Source organism: Myiozetetes cayanensis, unplaced genomic scaffold (genome assembly GCF_022539395.1).
Source record: "Myiozetetes cayanensis isolate MyiCay16 unplaced genomic scaffold, myiCay2020 scf3, whole genome shotgun sequence".
Classification (NCBI taxonomy): Eukaryota; Metazoa; Chordata; class Aves; order Passeriformes; family Tyrannidae; genus Myiozetetes; species Myiozetetes cayanensis.
Genome location: NW_026087521.1, coordinates 2836299 through 2857371, shown reverse-complemented (window position 1 = coordinate 2857371; position 21073 = coordinate 2836299). Strand labels below are relative to the sequence as shown.

Here is a 21073-nt window from a genome sequence, read left to right as displayed (position 1 = left end):
GTGTTCAGTAAGGATCATTCTATAAATAAACAGAGGCATCCATCATCTGTTAAACTCTTACCTCAAAGCCGAAATTACTGTGACCAAAGGAACTAAAAACTATTTGATGTTAGGTGTCTGAACTCTCATTCTTTTTTTCAGGGAATGCATAAATGCAGCACAAACACTTGTCAGGAAGGGCTTGTGTGTTGAGGTGGTGGGTGGGATGCAGCCAGGAGAGCAGTGCTCACGAGGTCTGATGGTTTGTTGTGCCTGCAGAAGGTGAGGTGGGCTTGTTAGAGGAGACATTCGAAGATCAGCAGCACCAAGTTCCCCAAAGGTTTGCCAAGCCCTTCCCAGATTGAAGAGCAGTCCTGGAGAGTGTGGGTGTCTTGAATCTCTTTTGCAAAAGAGGAATGCTTATGTGATAGACTGATAGCCTAGAACCAGAATTAGGAGCTGGCCTCTGGATGCTGAAGAGATGGCGTGTGGAAGGTGTACCAGGGGAGAGGAAAGCACAAGGGGAGTGTGGATAAAGGGCTGGAGTTGGTGTTTCTCACCAGAATGCTGCAGTTGGCATATCTGCCCCGTGACCTGACACGTCTTCTGTTTCTCTTCTTGCTTAACTCCCTCAAGAAAATGTAAACTATTATTTTGTTTTTCATCCAGTGCCTGGTTGTCCCATATCAGAGCATTTAAACAATCTGCTCTGCTTCCCTTTTCTTCTCAGATGAAGCTCCAGAGATGCTGTCTGACCTAGTTTTAACTTCACATGGACTAAAATGGTTGAATTTTATATGCACTGGCAACTTTCCTTTTTGCTTAAATAATGGGTAGGGATTCTATTCTTAATTAAATACACCACACTGGAGATTTATAGACACTTGGCATGACCTGGCAGGCAAACTGGATAATTCCTGATTGATCTAGTAGCAAGTATTCTTTTTATTTTAGTGCTTTCACATTTACTTCATTAACAAACTAACAAAAGTTTAACAAACTAACAAAAGTTTAACAAACTAACTGACATATAATGGCGCATTCACTGAACACGAAGGCTTTGGAGTGGCAAACTGGCTTGAGTGAGGCTGAAGTTACCCACATGAAAAGTGATTTTGCTATAATGGAAGTATAAATGCTTTATCCAGCAACATTTTTGTTTTGCAGATGGCTTATTCAATCAGTATATCAGTCAGCAAGAGTACAAACCTCGCTGGGGGCAGATTATCCCCAAAAGCACCAAAGGTAAGAACATTTCTTAAGATAGAACTGGCAGTACATGAGTTCTGTCGTGTTCCTTTGAGAATATTGAGCAAGAAAATGATGCTGATGCAAGAAAGGCTCCTCTAGGACAGTTTTTCTGGGGAATGGTTTCTTCTATGAAAAAGTTGCATTTGTCTGCAGAGTCAGTGAAATGCAGCCTGGTCTCTGGTTGAGTAAGGAAAACTGCAGGAATGCTTGCAGTAAAGTCAAGGATTGATCATCAGTTCAGTACCAAATCTCAGGATACAGGTTAAACATGAGAACAGTTAGCTGTGTTACTGGATTTAATGAAGGGAATTGACTCAAACTCAAAGCCAAGAGTGACAAATAAATACATTGTCTGAACAGGGCGTGTTTTAAAAGAGATCTTTTGAAGTCTTTACGTGTTATGTGGTAAATCTTTCTCTGTTGGTTTCTGCCTTGAGAACAGACTTGCAGCAGCATCCTTGACTACAGAGTACAAAACTCCCTGTCACACAGGAAATGTGGGATCCAAGGTGACAATTGCCAAATGTGGAGCAGTGTCCCCAACCCCCTTGGGAAGGGTTATCAGGAATACAAGCAGGTTTCACTTCCAGCAGAACACGGGTTATCGTGCTCATGTTGCTTCCCGTGGATGACTCTTGTCCTGAAAGCTTAAGATGTCTAAAGAGGTTGGAAAGCTGCTTTAATGGGACAGTTGGGATTCCCTTATGTGTGAGGATAACTGGTGCAGAGGCAGCTGTGCTGTGTCTCTCCAGCCCCTCCCTGCTCCCATCCCAGGGGTGCATTGCCCTGTCGGTTGAGTGTCTGTTCTCACAGCTCAGCCTTCAGGCATCTCTCAGGTGGGGAAGAGAGGGAAGAGGGGACAAAGGCTGGCTGTGTCCTCACTGCTGGAGGGCTGAAGGGACGTCTCAGAGCTCTTTTGTGAGCACCTGTGTGCTCCAGGACCTCTGGAGTTCCTTTCCAAGGCACTCAGAGTTGCAGTAGGGTATAAACTTTTGCTGTCTGTACTGTCAGTCACCAGATAATTCAGTATAAATCTTAGTACAGTATTAGAATATTACCTGGGAAAAGTGTTAAGCTACTAAAAACTTTAAAGTAATACTTAAAGAAGGGTGAGTTATTAAGTTGCTCTGCTTCTGTACTGAGGTTGTACTTTTCCTTGGTTTAAAAATTTTACAATGGAAAACCCTTTCCTCCCTCTTTTTTGAAGGTGATGGGGAAGACAGTCGACCAGGGATGAGAGGTGGCCATCAGATGGTTATAGATGTGCAGACAGGTGAGTAGTTCTTACATTTCTTAATTAACTTAATTATTTAATCAGCTGTTTTCCAGATTAATGCGCAAGTGTTTTTTTTTTCAGAGACCTTCAGGTTTTGAGGCAAAAAAATTGCACTTTCTAATAGTTGGATTTAATACTCTGCTTTCCCTCTGGAACTATATTCCAACTGCCTTTCCCACCCCTTCCTCCCTATTAATTCTCTGTTACGCCTTAGCCATTGTCTTGTCTTAACTAAGAAACCAAGAACAATTGGCTTTAATTTTTTTGTCCCTCCTACCCTCTTGGAGCAGGAGCTCAAACAAGAAAAGAGAAATTAGGGATAATAATTTCCCTTATCTGCTGCAGGCTGTGCTCTTTGGAATAGAGCTCAAGCAATAGATCTGATGTGTTGAAACATTCTTTGTGTTTTGGTTGGAGTGGCTTCTGATTTCCACAGTGTGCAAGAAACTCCTGTTAAATGTAATTTGTTAGACTTTCTTTACAAAAATGCTTCCTGTAGCAGTTTAAAGAATGGTTCAGCCTCTGCTTCAGGGAACCTGCAGAGAAAAGAAAGGGGGCTGTGTATCAGTAACAGTTCCAGTGATAGCTGTTCTCCGTAACTTTATGTATCTTTGTCTTGCTTTAATTTAATCAGATTGCCGTGGCACGTCAGCCCTCGCTAAAATAAGGAAAGCATCTGCCTGAGTCTTTGCTGTGTGAGCAAAAGGATTGTTCTGGGGAAAGGAGAAACAAGATCAGTGTGTGATTAATGGAGAGGAATACAGGGTGGCGTGGAGGGAGCTGGCAGAAAAATGCCCGTGGCCGTATCTGTTGTGGTCACACGGACGGGAGCGGAGCATGTGACAGGGCAGCACCTTCAGGAGTAATTTGCTAAGTCATAGTGAACAAGCAGAAATGTAGCTGCAGTCTCTGGCTTGTGCTCAGAGTGTAGTTACAGCTCTGGAGGAAGCACTCGAGTTATTTTGTGTATGAAAGCAAACTTTTTTTTTTTTTCCTTTTGGTGGAAGAGGTTTGAGATTGATTAGAACAAAACGCTGCCAGAGGATTGCTGGTGTTTCCCTACAAAGAGGCTGGGAACGCTCCCTAGTGGCCTTGGGAATAAGTAGAGAGTGAGTGTTTCACTAGAGCCTGGAAGTAACATGATCCTTGTCAACTTGGAAATGATAGTCCATTAGACCTTGTGAAAATAATATATCCCTGGTAGTGTGAGCCTTCCTTTCCGTTGCTCTTGGTTTTCTTAAGTCCTTGTGAGCTCTGCCTTGGACTTCACCTTTCACTCTGCTTTAATAAGGCAATGAAAACCATCTGTCTATATACATATATATATTTTTTTTTAATTGCACAGAAGTGGCTGGAGAGCACCCACAGGGGTGGAGTCTCAGGGTGGGAGAGCTGGATCTTCCCCTCTCATGCTGGCCCTTTCTTCCTGCAACTCTGTCCAGTGGTGGTGGGATACCTTCCCAAAGTTTCTTTCTGGGCTGTTTGGGAAGCTGCTCTTAGTTTTGCATCCAGGTCCACTGAGGCTTTTACAAGCCAAAATGTTTTTGAGATTATCAGTTTTGTCATTTAATTTGGGTCATGGCAGGCCAGGGGAAGTTCTTGGGGCTGTTACCCTTAAAACCAGCCATTGGTGATTGCTGGAGTTTTCCTTCTGAATACAGGTGGTGTTCAATGAGCTGGTGGGAATTGGGCCAGTTATGTCAGGATGTGTTTTACAGACTGGAGCTGTAAAGCTTCCTGGCTAACCTTGAGCAAATCCAGTGTTAATGGAAAAAGGAGCAGTGGTGTACTCTTCCCTTCAAAGACATCCTCCCTGCCTTACCCACACACTTGCTGAGTTGTTTTTTTCTCTTTGACAACTGAAAAGTCATCTCACTTTGCACTCCTTGTAAGAGAGGTGAGGTCCTTCTCAAAAACAAGTGTTTTCTTCAACTTTAATCTTTTGGAAATGAAGTGAAACACCAAAATCTTACCTGTAAGGAGATTCTGAAGCTTCATATCACATAGAATATGTGTTGGAAGCAAATTTCCATCTCTGATGGCCAGACCTGCTGTAGCTATAATCGAGCTACAAATGGTTCTGTGTTTTGATTAACCTCAAGGAAATATTAAACCAGTTATTGCTGACTACAAAAATAGGTTTAGTTTTTTTAAAAGCAGTGAACCTGCTGGATGCACGTGTTGGTGTTAGGATAGAGCATATGGATTGGGAAGCAGATGAGCTGGATCTTAAGTTCCTGGTGGTGCACTGAGTCACTGAGACTCTGTTTATAAAGTTTCAGGTAGAACATAGTTCAACTTGGTCTAAGCTGCCCTTCAACATGTTTTGTCTTCTTAAATAAAGTAAATTAGAAATGAGGAGTTATTGTAACAATGCCCTCCATGCTTTTAATCATGTTAACACTCAGACTGGAATGACTCTGGGAGGCAGAATTAGGAGTTTGAGTTTGGTATGCACGTGCAGAAACATAAACCAAGAGGCATTCACAGTTAGAGCTGGAACCACTGTTAGGGACTTGAAAGCTTTAGAATCTGAATGAAAACAGAAGGCTTATGTTATTCCTGCTTTTCCCTGCAAGGTGCATATCTCATGGAGTTCTCCATTTGGGAAACTGGAGAGTTCCTTGTGCTTTTATACAAGGGAGGGGAGGTAATTGGGTACTCAGAACCCAGGTACATAAATTAAAAGCATCCCCCAAACAACCCCAAAACTGCTTATAGTTCAGATATGGCACACATTTCAAAATTACAGTGCTTAGTCTGGAAGATAGTGGGAACGAGTAAGTGAATTCCCAAATTCAAGCTTTAGGGAATAACATCAGTATTTTAGAGCAATACATGTGCTGTGTTTTGGAGATTAGGGTTGTAATTCCATAGGTAAGGTGGAATTGATCTCCTCTGCCCTCATAGGACAGGCACAGTTTTATGTGAATTGCAATGCAGTCCATAAAGCCACACAATTTTATTTTGGTAACAGAATTATAGACTATATAGAAATAATCCTGTTAAAAAAAAACTTGTTTTACATCCTGCTCTTTTTAATTTTCAGCTTTTAGTTCATTAGGCTAAAGACTACTGAAGTTTTCCAATGAGCCTGTTGTAGAAACAATAGCAAAGCAACCAGGATAATTTTCTTGGGTCTCCGTTTCTCTTCTTTTTGGCAAGTGGAACCGTTTTTTGAGGGAAAATATTAGTGGAATGGTGTTTATCAGTGTGGTACCTCTGTTCCCTCACTGGAGTGCGACTGCTCTAATTTTGTTTGTACATTATCTTGCTTTTCCTTTTGCTGGGAGGAACTGTGTTTTCCTCCTTTGATTGGATAAGTGAGAACAAAGCCGTAGGTTGGGAACACAGGGAGATCCAGAGCCCTGGGCCCAGCGTGGCCGTGGTACGTGTGGGCAGCACAGTGGAAACGACAAGGCTGGTTCAAAAGCAGCGTGGAAAGATGAAAAAGATGAAGAGAGAGCAGCAGACGTGAAGGATGCTGTTTTGCCTGAGGAAAACACTGTTATCCATAAGATATTTAAAGACAGGACTTGTGTACAAGATGAAGGGATCTCTGAAACAAAACACAGATGGCTTCGAAGCTCTCAAACACAAACAGCTGCTGAATCCTGGAGGTTACTCAACTTCATGGCGCTTTCACATTTGAGAGGAAGACTCTGTGCCTAGCCTGAAAAAAAAACTTGGATCCAACCAACATCTACATTGAATTGTGGCTCAGAAACCAAGGGGTGTGAAACTGCCCAGAAATTTGGGTCTGGTTTTATATTTGTGCTCCAAGTGCCCCTCACAGAGTGGACAATGCCAGTGGCACATGACTAAATCTGTGGTTCTACTGAGGGAATTGATGTCTTTTCATAGAAGGCTTTTGAGATACCAGTGCTGTGTCCTTGTGGTGATGAAGACCAATGTCCTGCTGGGCTGTGTCAGCAGGAGCGTGGCCAGCAGGTTAAGGAGGGGGATGTTGCTCTCTTTACTACTCCAGGCCACATCTGGAGTGTGGCTGTGCCCAGTTGGGGCTCTCTGGGACAGTAAAGATTGTGTCAAACTGAGAGTCACTGAAGAGCCACCGAGGTGGTCAGGGCTGGAGCCTGTGATGTGTGGGGAGATGCTTTGGGAGCTGCTTTTGTGCAGCTGGTAGGAAAAAGGTTCATGGGAGGATCTCAGAGCTGTCTTCACGTAACTGGTGGGAGCATGGAGGTGGCTACACTCATTTTGGGGGGAACAGAGGGATAGGATGAAGGGCAGGATGGGAAACTCCATATTCCAGATATTAGGAATAAAAAAAAAATGTAATGAAGATAATCAGTCATTGCAGCAGATCTGAGACTGAAATATCCACCCTTGGAGATAGTCAGAGTGTAACTGTGTAATTCCCTGTGCAGCCTGGTCCTGCTGTGAGAGGTTTGGGAGGTGACTGATGGATCAGATGACTTGCAGAGGTGTTGTAGGTCCATAATTCTTTCATATTTCATGGAGAGCTGTTCTAGCAGGGACATGGAGATACCATTTGACTGAAGCACGTAGTTAAATATGTCACCAGGATTGGAATGTATTCTTTGAGCTTGTGTATTAGAAGGTAAAACAGGGAGGCTCAGGCACACCAAGCAGCTTTTTGTCAGCCTGACCAGAGCAATTGGCTGTGTAACACCCTGGTCAGATGAGGAAGACCCCCTGTACCAAAATTCCACCCAGGATTTCACCGCATGGAGAAGGTGGAGTTAACAGGAGTTGGAAAACTCTTGGAGAACACGAGTTAACCTGGACTTAAACTGCCCTGGGATATTTGGTATTTCACAGGGGTTGGAGAAGGATGCTTTACATACTTGTCTGAAAAATAGAAATTAATGAGAGGTCGACAAGAAATATGTTGAATTTTGGGAACGTGTGTCCTCTTAATTTGAGGAGTGCTCTGGCACCCTTTAGTCATCCAGACAGTAAGGGAGGAGAAAAATTCAGATATTACAGAAACATTTTTGTCTGAGCAAGCAGTTTAGAAATACCCACAGAGCATATTTAATTCAAAGTGTTCAATTTGTATTCAGAAATAAATGTAGAGGAAATAAGGTGAAAATGCTGGAGGAGAAATTTGACTTCCTAAACATAGCTGGTGAAAGCTTTGGGTAAATATAATTGCTTTCATGTTTTTTTCTTGTTGCCTTGCAGGTAGGTTTGAAAATTCCTGTGTCCCTGAAGCAGAGTAAAGAGTTGCTTTAATAAAGCAGCATCAATATTGCTGTGCTACACATTGCTTGGATACAGAGGGAGAAATCCTTTCCTCCCTGAGTTCCCCAGTGCTGCCAGAGTAGGAATAGTTACACTGGTGTGAGATTGCTCGGCTGCCCCACTCCTGTGCCTGGAGTTTGTGGTCTCTGCCCTCTTCTCTTGAGTATTTGCTGCTATGTTGGTGAGGTGGCAATGCCTGGAGTGCTGGGAATGCATCCTGGATCTGTCCTGGTCGGATCTCTGTATACAAGGTGGAAAAATAACCCTCCCATAAAATCTGAGCTAACAGGTAGAACAGAAGGGTGATTCTGGTTGGAGAACATGCTGAAGTTTGACTTTTAAAAAAAATCTAAAATCCCAAAAAAATTTCAAAACCAACCAACTAAACCCAATCTCCAAATAACACCAAATAACTATTTTTTTCCTTATACTGTGGAAGAACCATTGCAAAACTTAGGAGAACTATGAAAAATTACTTTCTTGACATAATCAGCAACAGTTCCATTTATGCATTAAAAAATACTCCTTTTCAGTACGGAAACTTCTTATAAAATATGTATATAGTTCTGCAATAAGGCATAAAACCAAAAAATGGTAGTCATTGGGTCTAGATAGTGATGGAACCTTTCTCTGGTGTGAGCTACAGTTTTCCATCACTACGGAAATGGGAGCCTGGCATAGTTTTGGTGCCCCCACAGTGCCACTCTGGGGATGCTCTCAGTGGCACCAGCTGGGTGGTTGTGCTCCTCCCTCAGTGCTCACAGGCCATTTCACTCTGTCAGCTTGGTGTAGGTAACTCTCAGAAGCTGAGTTTTCATCAGATTCATTCAGGTTTGCTATTAAATTTCATGTGAGCCAACAAAGCCTTTCCAGGCAGGCCTGACGTTTTGGCAAGGCCCCAGGAGGATATTTAGCCGGTGCCAAATCTTTTATTTTTCTCGGCTATCAATGAAGCTGTTGTGGTGATGTGGGTTTTGTGAGCTGTGAGAATTTGTGTGCACAAAGGGACCTGCTCTTTGCAGGGAACACTGGGGGCCCTGAGTCCAGGAGGAAGGGTAATTAAAGTTAATGAACCAGGGTAACCTTTCCATGGTGATGACCACTATCCTGATGGTAGGTAAGGGTCAGGGACTGGTTCCATTTTGTAATCCTGCTTCTAACTCTGCTGTTTAATTGGTGTTGGATTAAAAATTGGCCATTACCTCCATAATAGGACTGGTTTGTGGGTTTTAAAGGACTTTTTCAAAGCTCTACAGGTCTTGAGAGGCTTGTTCTTCTTGAACTTGGCTTTGTGTTGTGTTTTAATACAGTCTAAAGATGAAGTATTTTTAGCACTTGAGACTAGATAGTGGTGTTTCTATAATGGGAGCAGTTTAGTTATCTCTCCATGGCAGAACAGAGACTTTTCTTGAAAGCTTCCCCTGTTCAGAGGCTTCATCTGGTTTTATCAGTGAGTCTGAGAATCCTTTGGACTTGCTGTGCATGGAGCAGTGGTGGGTTTGAGGTGACAGACCTGAAACACTGACTTAAATCTTTTAACTCTATTCTACCTACTTTTTTTGTGCCATCAGGTAAGTTCCTTTATGCAAGGCTTTTCCCTTAGAGAGGATTTCATAACTGAAGTAAATTTTCTTTCTCAGGGAGAGACTAAACAGAAAAACTTTGCTGCTCCTGCCTCACAAGTCTTGCTGATGTATAAATCTTGCACCAGACAGGGTACAAACTGAGATGTCATTGATAGACTGAGTGCACAGGATCCAAAATGTTAAATATTGTTCATTTGTCTGTCTGGAATTTTAATCAGAAGGCTGTGGGTTTGATTGCCTCTTATGTAAATGTAGAAATAGAAAATGACTCCGAGAACTGGCTGACTATCAATCTTAAAAACTTCCATTACTAAACCAAACCACATTTCTTTGTCTTGGTGACTGGTTCTGTTCAAATAGGAGCAGTGTTTTAAGTAAAAATTGGTTCAAGTTACTCTTCTGATAGTTCACCTGTTTGTCACAGGTGTTTTGTAGGTATTGGCCTGTTTAAAGATGCCTTCTTCAAATAAAATTAACATGTTCTTCCCTTTTTAAACAGAAACTGTTTATTTGTTTGGTGGCTGGGATGGAACTCAGGATCTGGCTGACTTCTGGGCATACAGTGTGAAGGAAAACCAGTGGACCTGCATATCCAGGGATACCGAGAAAGAGGTAAGTTCTGCAAACATCCATATTCTTAAAAATACATGAATCGTTGCCCAGGAAAGTGCCCCTTCTGAAGTGCTTGTGTTGAAGTGCAGCTGCAGTGAGAGCCACAGAGTTCAGACCTTCAAGTTCTGAAGACTTTTGAAATGCTTACGTGGGGAAAAAATGTGAGCTGGCTGTGGCTTTGAAGTGTTAAGATTCCTGGAGGGGAAAGGTTTGTTTCTCAAAAGCAGAACGATCGGCCAAAAATCAGCTCAGCAAGTGGAACCACAAGTTGAGTAATTTTCTATGGCTGAACAACCAGACTTATCACAGAATCACAGAATGGTTTGGGTTGGAAAGGACCTTAAAGATCAGCCAGTTCCAACTCTCCTGCCATGGGCAGGGACACCCCCCACTAGAGGGATTCCAAGAAGAACTTGGTAACAAACCTCCCAGACCCAAGGCTGGTGTTGAGCTTCAGAAACAAATTGTTTATTTTTTTTTAGCTTCTGTCAAAAAGGAGTAGAAAGGGACAACTGACAGATGGAATTCTAGAGAACAGGGGTAACTGCCAAAGGCTACACAACCCCAAGAGCTTTCGTGGAATTCATTTGGGCCATTTTCTTTGGCCTGTCTTGCTCAGCGTTTGACGTAGGAAAACTGAAATGAATGTAGCTTGGGTTATAGGAGGCAACAAAAAAAAAAGTTCAAGAGCTTTGGCTTCTACAATTCATTTCACTGTGCACTGTGAAATGTCCAAGTTTTGTGTGGTTGTTGTGTTTTGAGTCTGTTAACTTGTTTTGTCTGAGCATAACTTCGGGAAATTCTTGCAGCCTCTTCATGAAGGTGGGAAAAGTTGGAGATTCCACCAGTTTTTGACAAATTCATGAGTTAATTTCTTCAGCTATTTGTGAAAAAAAGTATAAAAATGTCTCATTTCTCATTTGTGGTTTCCCAGTTTCTTGTCATGGCTAATTTTGTGAACTTCCGTACGAGATTAAACAACTCTTTAATATTGTCGTTTTTTCCCCAGCAAAGGTTTTTAGAGGTTGCAGTCAAGTAGGACAAAGAGCCTGTGCTGGAAAAAAAAAAAAAATCTCACAGTAAGGCACTTCCTGTTGCCTTCAAATCTCTGTTTTGTAACATCCTTTACAAAATGGGCAATAACAAAACTGAACATGGTACTCTGGTTTCTATCATAACAGAGATGTTTAAAGGTAAAATTGTTATATTTACATGCTGTTTAGTGCATATATTTGTTGTGCTCAGGATGCACTGAAATAGGACCTTCCTGAAAAGGGGTTTTACTGTATTTTTCTTCCTGCACAAACCAGTGTGGGTCAGTCTGGTGTTTAAGGGAGTCATTTCCTTTCCTGCTGGGATCCTGCTGCATCGAGTTGAGTTTGTGTAAAGCTTAGAAGGCCTGGCTGGGATGGTTTCACCTCAGGTTCCTCATGCCTGGCTCTAGCAGGGCTAACACTGGGTTGGGAGGAAGGAGGGATACACAGAAGGAGGGTTGTGGAGGAGACACAGTGGAAGAGATGTGAGCTGATACAATGAAGAGGCTTTAAAGGGATTTTGGAGGGGAAAAGAGTTACAGGGTGTAATGGAAGATCAGGAAATTCAGCTGGAAATGGGAAGGGTCTAGGAGTGAGAGGAAGGAAGACAGAGTGATTTTTAAAGAGTGGAGGATAGTTGAATGTATTCAGGATGCACTTAAAAGTGTGAAGAAATGTGGGTGGCTTTAGAAAGGGAATCCTGTAAGGACTCTTTGTGATGAGCTTGAGAGGTGGGCCCGTGGAGTTCAACAGGGCCAAGTGCAAGGTCCTGCACGTGGATTGGGGCAATCCCAGCAACAAACAGAGGCTGAGCAGAGAAGGGGTCAAGAGCAACCCTGAGAAGAAGGACTTGGAGGGGGAGGTGTTGATGGAGGAGAAGCTCAACATGTCTCAGCCGTGTGCACTCACAGCCCAGAAAGCTCAATCACATCTTGGGCTGCATCAAGGGAGGAGATTCTGCCCCTCTGCTCTGCCCTGGTGAGACCCCACCTGCAGAGCTGCCTCCAGCTCTGGGGGACCAACAGCAGGAGGATGTGGAGGTGCTGGAGTGGAGTCCAGAGGAGGTCACAGAGATGCTCCGAAGGCCCCTCTGCTCTGGAGTCAGGCTGAGAGAGCTGGGGGTGTTATCTGGAGAAGAGAAGGTTCTAGGGAGACCTTAGAGCGCCTTCCAGAGCCTGAAGGGCTCCAAGAGAGCTGGGGAGGGACTGGGGACAGGGGAACACAGGGACAGGACAAGGGGGCATGGCTTTAAACTGAAAGAGAGTAGCACAGGTTTCCCAGAGAAGCTGTGGCTGCCCCATCCATGGAAGTGTTCAAGACCAAGTTGGACAGGGCTTGGAGCCACCTGGTCTAGTGGAAGGTGTCCCTGCCCATGGCAGGGGCTTGCAACTTAGATGACCTGTAAGGTCCCTTCCAACCCAAACCATTCCATGATTCTGTGATAGGATCTGCATGTTGTTCAGAAGGAGAACTGCTGGGCCACAGTCCAGGGGTTTGGTGACTTACTGAGATACAGTGCTGCTGTCCTTGGAAGCCAGCAGTGGGTTGCATTGTTGTTTTTTTGGTTTTGCTTGTTGTTTGTTTGGGTTTTTTTTCTTTTTTTTTTCCAAAAAGATCTGGATAAAACCTGATTTAGAAATGAAAAGGTCAATCTCAAATGTTGAGAAGAAAATTCAAAAACAAAACCTCCAGATGTTTCTCTAATAGGGACATCAACTGTTCACAAACAATTTGCAAAAAGGAAATGTCTGTTGACATGGAATTTTAAAAAATATTCAGAGTAGATTCCAGTAGAGCTTAATATTGCTGTTTTGTGGTATTGTGCTGGTTCTGCTTCTGGCTCTGTTGTTCTAATTAATCAGTGACAGTGGTTAAATTAGGCATTCAATAATTAAGCTTGGACAGGAACAGAATATGGTAAAAATTGCATCTTATCCAGTGTTATTGTGGGGATAATGCACAGTAATGCTTTTGGGATAAAAAGGCTTCTGTTGCAATGCATTGTGAAAAGGTTGTATGACTTCAGTAAACTCTTTTGCTGCTCTTTTTCAAATCTACCAGTGAGGTCTCTGTCACCTGATGTTGCATTTGCCTTTTCTAACAGTTAGACGGTCAAAGCAAATTTTCCATAGCTCTTTTTCACAGAATCATTGAATAGTTTTAGGTTGGAAAAGCCTTCTAATGCCATCATCTCCAACTGCCAAGGCCACCACTAACCCATGTCCCCAAGTGCCACATCCACGTGACTTTTAAATCCCTTCAGGAATGGAGACTCCACCCCTGCCCTGGGCAGCTGTGCCAGTGCTTGACAAGCCTTTCACTAAAGAATTGTTCCCTTACATCCAATCTAAACCTCTTCTGGCACAACTTGAGGCTGTTTGCTCTTGTCCTGTCCCTTGTTCCCTGGGAGCAGATCCCGACCTCCACCTGCCTCCCTGCTCCTGTCAGGGAGTTGCAGAGAGCAGGAAGGTCCCCCCTGAGCCTCCTTTTCTCCAGGCTGAGCCCCCCAGCTCCCTCAGCCACTCCTCATCAGACTTGTGCTCCATGGAGCATCTCAGGGCCTCTCAACTTCTGTCTCCTCTATGGGATCTGTGGCAGTTCTGAATCAGTTGACACAAACCACAACTAAAACATGTTTAGTTTGAGTCTCTATAAGGTTTTTACCCTGAACCAGGGGGAATGTTGTGACACATGCTGTGTTCTCTGAGGTTTATTAGAGGTTGTATATCAGCAGATCTTTTCAGGACTAGGGAATAAATAGTTTTTAAAAAAACAAACCTTGTCATTCCTTGGGCATTTTGATTCTAGGCCAGTGTCAGTTAATAGAGAAACTTAATGTGCGTGTTTTGAAGTTAATATTTCTGGTTTCCAAGCAGCAACTTTCTCTTTTGAAGGGTAAGTTAGTGAAATTCAGCACAGGAGGAGAGTTTTAAGTGTAGGAAAAACTTCCTTTGGTGTAAATTGATAGTCATGTGGATTTTGAAACAGGATCAAAATGCTGAGGGATGTTGATGCCTCTGAAGATAGGATAAATGAGACTAAAACAAATATGATGTTGACATGCTTGTCAAGCAAAGGCACTGCCATTCTTGTACCTTGTTTTAGGATTTCCTGGAGAAATCCTGAGATGGGGAATCTCCCTTCAAACAGTGTCACTGTATCAGCTGGTACCTTCTGTGGTGCTTATTTGTAAATACACTGCATTGACTCATCGTCATTCTGGCTTCTTCAGAGGGAAAATCCTGCTCACAAATCAGCTCTGTGAAGGACATGAAAATTGTGTCAATGGGTTAAATTCAGGTGACACTGTGTTTCTCTCAAAAAGTTTTAAGTGTTTTTGTGCCAAAGATAGAAGTGAAGGTCTTGTCATGGTTTAAGTGCTTGAGAGGATAAATCTTTCCTCACAGTGAAGAAAAGTGTAGGTCAACAAGTGCCTCCTGTTCAGTAGGTTCAAAATGATCTAGAAAATGGGTGTATTGTGAGGTGACAGTTTGCATTGAACACCAAGTGCTCTTCCAGGATGCTGCGAGTAAAAGCTGACAAGTGTAGAAAGATCTAATGGTGAGAGCCAGGGGGAAATTCAGCTGCTATTGTATTTCCAGTTAAATTTTCTCCAGTCTCTGCATGCATTTCTTTACATTTGTTGACATGGATGAATTTACCCAAAGCTTTCAGTGTCATGTTACCACAGAAACATTTTTGTAAGACTGATCTGTTGGGTGTGATGCAGCAAAACACGAGCTTATCTCTGTCAGGCTTTTACCCTGTGCTGTTTAAAGTGTAGGAATTGAACTAGTCTCAAATATTGACTTCTTCCCACAGATGGTGATACAGTTTGGAAGACACTTTTAAGTAACTTGAGGGTTTTCTGTTTCAAATATTGTGATGTTTACGGACTCGAGATCTAATACACTGAGTGTGCCATGTCCTACTGCTGAGCAGTTCCAGTTGTACAGATGCTCAGCTGAACGAGATGCCTGGTGCCACAAAAGCACATAGGGAGAAAGCAGCTGTCCCTGAAAGAAACTTGGATACTGCAGACGTACCTCGGAGCCAACTTCCTAAATAGTGCAAATGCCTACAAAAGTAAGGACAAAGACGGCAGATGCTGAAGTGAACCAAGTGAAAAGTATCCCAGGCTGATCCTAAATATCGCAGGCTAATGGCTTATTTTCCTCCCTGCTTAGTAGCATAATGGTTTTAAAATGTTCTAAGCCAGTATTCTTTCAGCAGAATGTTGAGAGAGACTTTCAGATATGCCTGACTGACGTCTCCAGTGATTTCCACTTAGGCAGCCTAAAGCAAAAACACCCTGTTGAGGGAGCAGCACCTCAGCTTTTTATATATTTGTTTTAGAATAAACTTTTTGGAAAGGTTTTCAGCTTTTAAAGATAAGTTATGTGCTTATGCTACCTTGTGTGCCTAAGGAGTTCTGTCCTCTTAACCCTGGTTTATTTGTCTATTTTTCTTAACTTTGACATTTTTTCAGAGAAAAGATCATCCATATTTGAAAACAGCTCCAGGTCTTAAGTTATTCAGTTCCCTCACTTAGGTGCCTGTAGTTCTTGTTTCCAGCATGAAAAAAAGCCCAGAAAACCAGCCAAATTTCAGTTATTCCTCACACCAGGTGTTTGAATGAGTGGAGGTCCTTTTCTTCCACATGCTGATGTTGAAGTCACTCTCAGGGAGGAGTGAGTATTAAATAAATGGATTATGCCTGGTTTTCTGGAGGCTGCACAACTCTGGCAGTCCCAGAACTCGTGTGTGCCAGTCTCCAGATTACATCTGAATTTCCAAGTCATCATAAAGCCTTCAGCTGCAAAGTAAAACTACTTTTAGTCCTTGAAGTGAAGCGTCAGGCGGAGCTGATTTGTAGCTTTTATGTCCCGATAAAAATCACCACTTCAGCTGCAGCTTATGATGAGTTTAATGCTCTGATCCCTGGTCTGGAATGGAACTTTATTTTACTTACGTGACTTTATTAGGACATTATTGCATCATCCTAATGCTTATTGCAGTTCCCTGTAAATTGTAGATGAGGCAGTGTACAGTCATGCTCGGGTGGCTGTGGATCCATCTCAGGGAAGATGACATTATTCAAATATCTGAAGTATTACAGACTTTTCAGGTGAAGATTTAGTGAAGAGGACAATACTGGTACAAGGAATTCTGATCTATATCCTTTTGGCTCTTAAAGAGACAGAAATATGCACCTGTAAGGTGAGCCAGCTGGAATCCCTGGACCCCAGCATTTCACACTGAAGGGATGAAGAAAAAGGATTTTAAAGGAACAGGAGAGTATTGGGAGATAGAAGGTGGGAGGAAAGCTTATTGTCTTGCCAGCAAAGTGAAAGTGGCTTCACATACCAGTAGACTTCACCTTGGGAATAGGCTCTTATTTCAGCTACACTGAGAGAGACTTTTGTTACATTAGCACTCCTCGAGCTGTACAAATACTGAAATCCCTAAAGAAATATCAGTTATCCCAAGATGGTGACACAAGGGAAGCAGTCTCAAGTAGTAGCATAGACAAATCTGTAGCTAAATTGTCTGCATAATTACATGCTTGAAAATGTAGTAAGTTTTTGTGGACCTTGCTACTGAAGCATTTTAACTGCTGGGTTTTGGAGTTAATTAGGGATTTGAGCTTTCTGGACTGTCTCAAGGCTGGCAGAATGGATGGTGCATTGATGTGTTGAGTCCTCAGACCTACCTGAAAGAGCTTAGTGTGTTTAATAGGACTTAATCCAGGAATTTTCCAAGGCTTGCGTGTGATGGAGTTGTTACTGGTTTGTATTGATATGGTACTGAGGAACTGTTGGGCTCTAGGAAATTTAACAGCCACTTTTATGACTTTCTAACACCTTTGAGAGCAAACTGCTCTGTCTTCACTTTCTCACAAACATCTGAGAGCCTGTGGCACTCAAAAGGATTTAGACTTAGACTTTAATGTTTGTCTGTCACCAGCTTTTCAAGGACAGTTAATTAAAAAGAAACCCAAACAGCTTCTAAAATTTTAGCTTTGCTGCACCCTGATCTTTGTGGCTAAACAGTTTATAAAGGACTGGTTAATTTTTTTCAGCCTGCTGGGCTGCAAGTGGGACTGAGGCTCAGCATCTGTGGAAAAATCTCTTGGCTGGACCTTTGCTGGCCATTGTTACTGGTAACGAGAGGACAGCATGAACTTGTGGTGCATGCAGGAATGACCTCATTCAACATCCTGCAATTGTTAATGGGGTTAGTTAAATTGGGCACACGAGGGACGTTGTCCTGAGAGCCCATCTCAGAGCTGGTGAAAGCTCTGGTTCTCTGGTGGGTCATCTGTTAGGTTTCTTCAGTGTTGCAGAAAGCGAAGCTGAGCAGTTGATGTGGAGCAAACTTGATGATTTACTTGATAAAATTTAAGACACTTTTTTTTTTCCACATTTCATCAGCTTAGTAAGCAGTGCTTGGTTTGCAGGTAAATTGTCCCTTTTGTTAGATATAGCACAGAATTTATGTCCTTCTGCTGCAAGGTACTGGGGTATTGTTTCAGTACTTTTCTTGTTTGCATTTGTAAGCTGTATCACTTAGGCTGGATAATTTACTTTTGACTGTAAACTAAAGCCTAGACAAGACCTTCATGCACATTCCTGTAGCCTTCTTCAAATTAATTAAAGAGTCACAGAATGGTTTGGATGGGAGGGACCTGAAAGATCATCCAGTTTCCACCCCCTGCCATAGGACAGGCAAACTTTCCCCTAGACCAGGTTGTTCCAAGCCCCATCCAGCCTGGCCTTGGACACTTCCAGGGATGCGGCAGCCTCAGCTTCTCTGGGCAACCTGTGCCAGGGCTTCCCCACCCTCACAGGGAAGAATTTCTTCCTAACATTAATCTGATTGTCTCCCCTTTTAGGTTAAAACCTTTCCCCTTCATCCTATCACTGTTTCCCTGTGTAAAAAGTCTTCCTCCATCTTTTTTATGACCTCCCTTGAGGCACTGAAGGACCATGAATTATTTCCCGCTATTTGCACACTTGAAGCTCTGGGAGTTTTTTCCCCTTTCCGCTATTCCACTTGCTTGTAAGATGCCTTGGTGTACTGCAACATGAGATCCATGATGTTATGCATTGCTGGAAGGCTTTGATGATACCTTGGTGTGAGAGCAGAGGGCTCAGAAGGCCCAGGAACGGGGCTCCCTGTGCTGGCATCACCTGCCAAAGGTGTTTCTGCAGCGTAGGGGAACTTGTGCAGTGCAGCTGTTGAAGGAGAGAATGTTGGTGCTATGGAAAGTTCAGTTCTGAGGACACACTTTGCCTTCAGAGGTGCCTCGATCAGGGCACATTGGAAGCCAAAAGATCACGTACTAATTCATTCCTTTATGAAAACACTGTGAAATGAGTTATTCCTGCAGGCAGGCTGGCTAAAAAATAACAATTTCATGGGAATAGAACATTAAACATCTCTGTTTTCATAGCAGTGTTCGTGTGCTGTGCTGAGCCTGTACCGTGATAAACCTGTGCTGATCCCTGAGGGATGGAGCAAACACTTGGAGTAAATTCTGACGTAGGACTGGAAGGGAAGGGCTCTCATGGGTCATCAAATCCACCGCTGTCATAAGGATCGTGTCGTATGATCTCTGAGCCTGATCATTTGACTTATAAGCTCATTGAACCGTCTTTCAAAAATAGAACATCAGGCCATTTATTTTTTTAATTCTAATTTAAGCAGGGAAGGTCTCTCAGTGGAAGGCTCAGCTCAAGGCCACCAGATATCAACAGTGAGAAATTAGGACTATCCCAAATATGTGTGTGCTTTTAGGGAGGAGGGAAGAAAAAAAGCTTCATCCCATTAAATTTTTTTTGTTTTCCTACCTTACAGAGACATGCACACAAAACTGTGTGCTAAAAGCTGCCTCTGACTTTAATCTGCTCCATCATGTCTGAGTCAGATGCCCAGAAAGGACTTTGCTGGTAAATCTATCCCGTGGCATCGCTGTAGGAGGGCACCCGTAAGCAGATTACCCATAGCTCAAATACTGTGTCAACTGCCTGACCGAGGGTGCCTTCTCCGTCTTAGCTGTGGATAGACTTATTAATGGTTAATTATAACTTTTTTATATCCAAATCTAATGTTTTCATTAAGACACTTAACTCTCTTGTGTAAAAAATTGTGTAAATCCATGGCTTTCCAGTTCTGGTCCTGGGGAGTTTGAAGCATTGTGATTCATAGCCAGTTCCTGACGTATTTAATAGACTTCCCTAAATATTTCTTGGCAGAACATATTTAGTTTATCTGTAACAGGTTGCCCACGGAAGCTGTGGCTGCCCCATCCTGGAAATGTTCAAGGCCAGGTTGGTCATGGCTTGGAGCAACCTGGGATAGTGGAAGGTGTCCCTGCCCGTGGCAGAGGGTTGGAATGAGATGAGCTTTAAGGTCCCTTCCAACCCAAACCATTCTAGGATTCTGTGATGTTCTTGCCACTATTTATAAAGGTAACAGATATTCAGCTTACTTTTAAGGCTGCTGTACCAGCTATAAATAATATTCCTTGGGAAAATGGAAGTTCATAGAATTCTAAAATGGTTTGGGTTGGAAAAGGCCTTAAAGTTCATCTCATTCCAACCCCCTAACACCTCCCAGTAACCAGGTTGCTCCAAGCCCCATCCAACCTGGTACTGAACACCTCCAGGGATTATCTGCAGAATAATTGCATGAACAGTACTTGCATGAACAATAATTGCATGAACTCAGCATCCAGAATATATTTTTGGGGGGCTTCCATCTTATGCTCCTGGAAACATTTCAGGTCCCTGTTCAACCCTTTGTGGCATCTACCCCATGTGACATCCAAAGTTTTCTGATTCTAGTGCTGGAGATTTTAATTCTAGTGCAGGTCTTGGACATCAAATGCCCCAGGTGGCACTGATTCCTGCCATCCTACAGAGCAGGAAGCTGGGACGTGCTATTTGTGGGAGGGTCTTGCCTGCTGAGTGAACCCTTAGGGATGGGTCTCAGCCCTGCCGTGTGCCAGTGCTGGGCTGCCCTGCACAGGAGCGTGGCTGTGATGCTCCTTTTGTGTGACTGAACCCAAAGCAAGGACCCTCCTCCCTCTCCTGACTTGGTGCTCCTGGCACGTGGTGGGTGATTTTTGTGGGTGATGGGAACAACGTATCAGCCTCTGCTTCTTCTGCTTCACGGGGTGGGCTGATGTGCCATACAAATCCTCTACGCTCCCATAAAAACCCCAGTAGATAAAATGATTCTGTTATGTTTCTAGCACCCTTAGGTTATGAGAAACTTAAAAAATGCCTTCTGTGAGCAACTTGTATGGGATGAAAGTGTTTTATGTTGTGTATGGCTGCAGTTGTTTCCCTTGCTGAATTAAGAGCCCATCTAGGGCAAAGCAAGTCTCTGCTACAGCTTCGTTTAAACATTTTGGGAGAGAACTGGCTGAAGACTGGCATTGATAAAGCACTGACAAGCTCTAATCTTAAAGCACATGGACTTGAATGAATGCCAAGAATAATATGCATTTCCTTTCATTTTCAAGATTGTGGGGAACTTTCCTTTTTTTTTTTTTTTTATGGGGGGGGTGGAGGAGGAAATGAATTATACTCTGAAACTAGGAAATGAGAGCAATTAATCTCCGCAGTTGTGTGTAGGCAGGAGGGACTATTTGTTGCATGACAGGCTGCTCTCAGGACTGGAAACAAAGTAGGTTGTTTGTGTCTTTTTATGTCCTCGTCCTAGTTTGCTTTAGGACAAGAGCATTTACCTCATGACGCTTATTTTTGAACTTTATACTGGAGGCAGTGTTCACATTCCACTCAGTCTTTTACAGGACCAAGAACGGAGAATTAGTCAGCTGTTCTTTGTTTTTATTTCCCTGACTCTTGAACACGGTCCAGGCTTGCTCCTGAGGTTTTTCATCTGGATTGGTCTGAATAAAACAGATTTTTCTTGCAACCAAAAACCCTTTATTTGCAGAAGGTTATGATAACCAAAAGAAGCCAAGCTCCCCCAGTATTTGTTTGGGAGGGTGGGATGGGGAGTGGAACTGGCTTCCTGCGGTCGTGTTCACATTAGAGGAGGTTCATAGGACATTTATTTAAAAACAAACCAAA

General features: G+C 43.0%; 1 protein-coding gene across 3 annotated transcripts in view; it reads left to right on the top strand.

Moving 5' to 3' along the window:
- The window catches only part of MKLN1 (muskelin 1), a 104241-nt gene that overhangs the window by 40683 nt on the left and 42485 nt on the right, over positions 1-21073 (top strand). For all 3 annotated transcript variants that reach the window (XM_050324080.1, XM_050324082.1, XM_050324083.1), the window contains 3 exons: positions 1147-1224; positions 2438-2503; positions 9821-9933. In XM_050324080.1, the coding sequence (XP_050180037.1) occupies positions 1147-1224; positions 2438-2503; positions 9821-9933 (257 nt within the window). The remainder of the gene's footprint in view (positions 1-1146; positions 1225-2437; positions 2504-9820; positions 9934-21073) is intronic.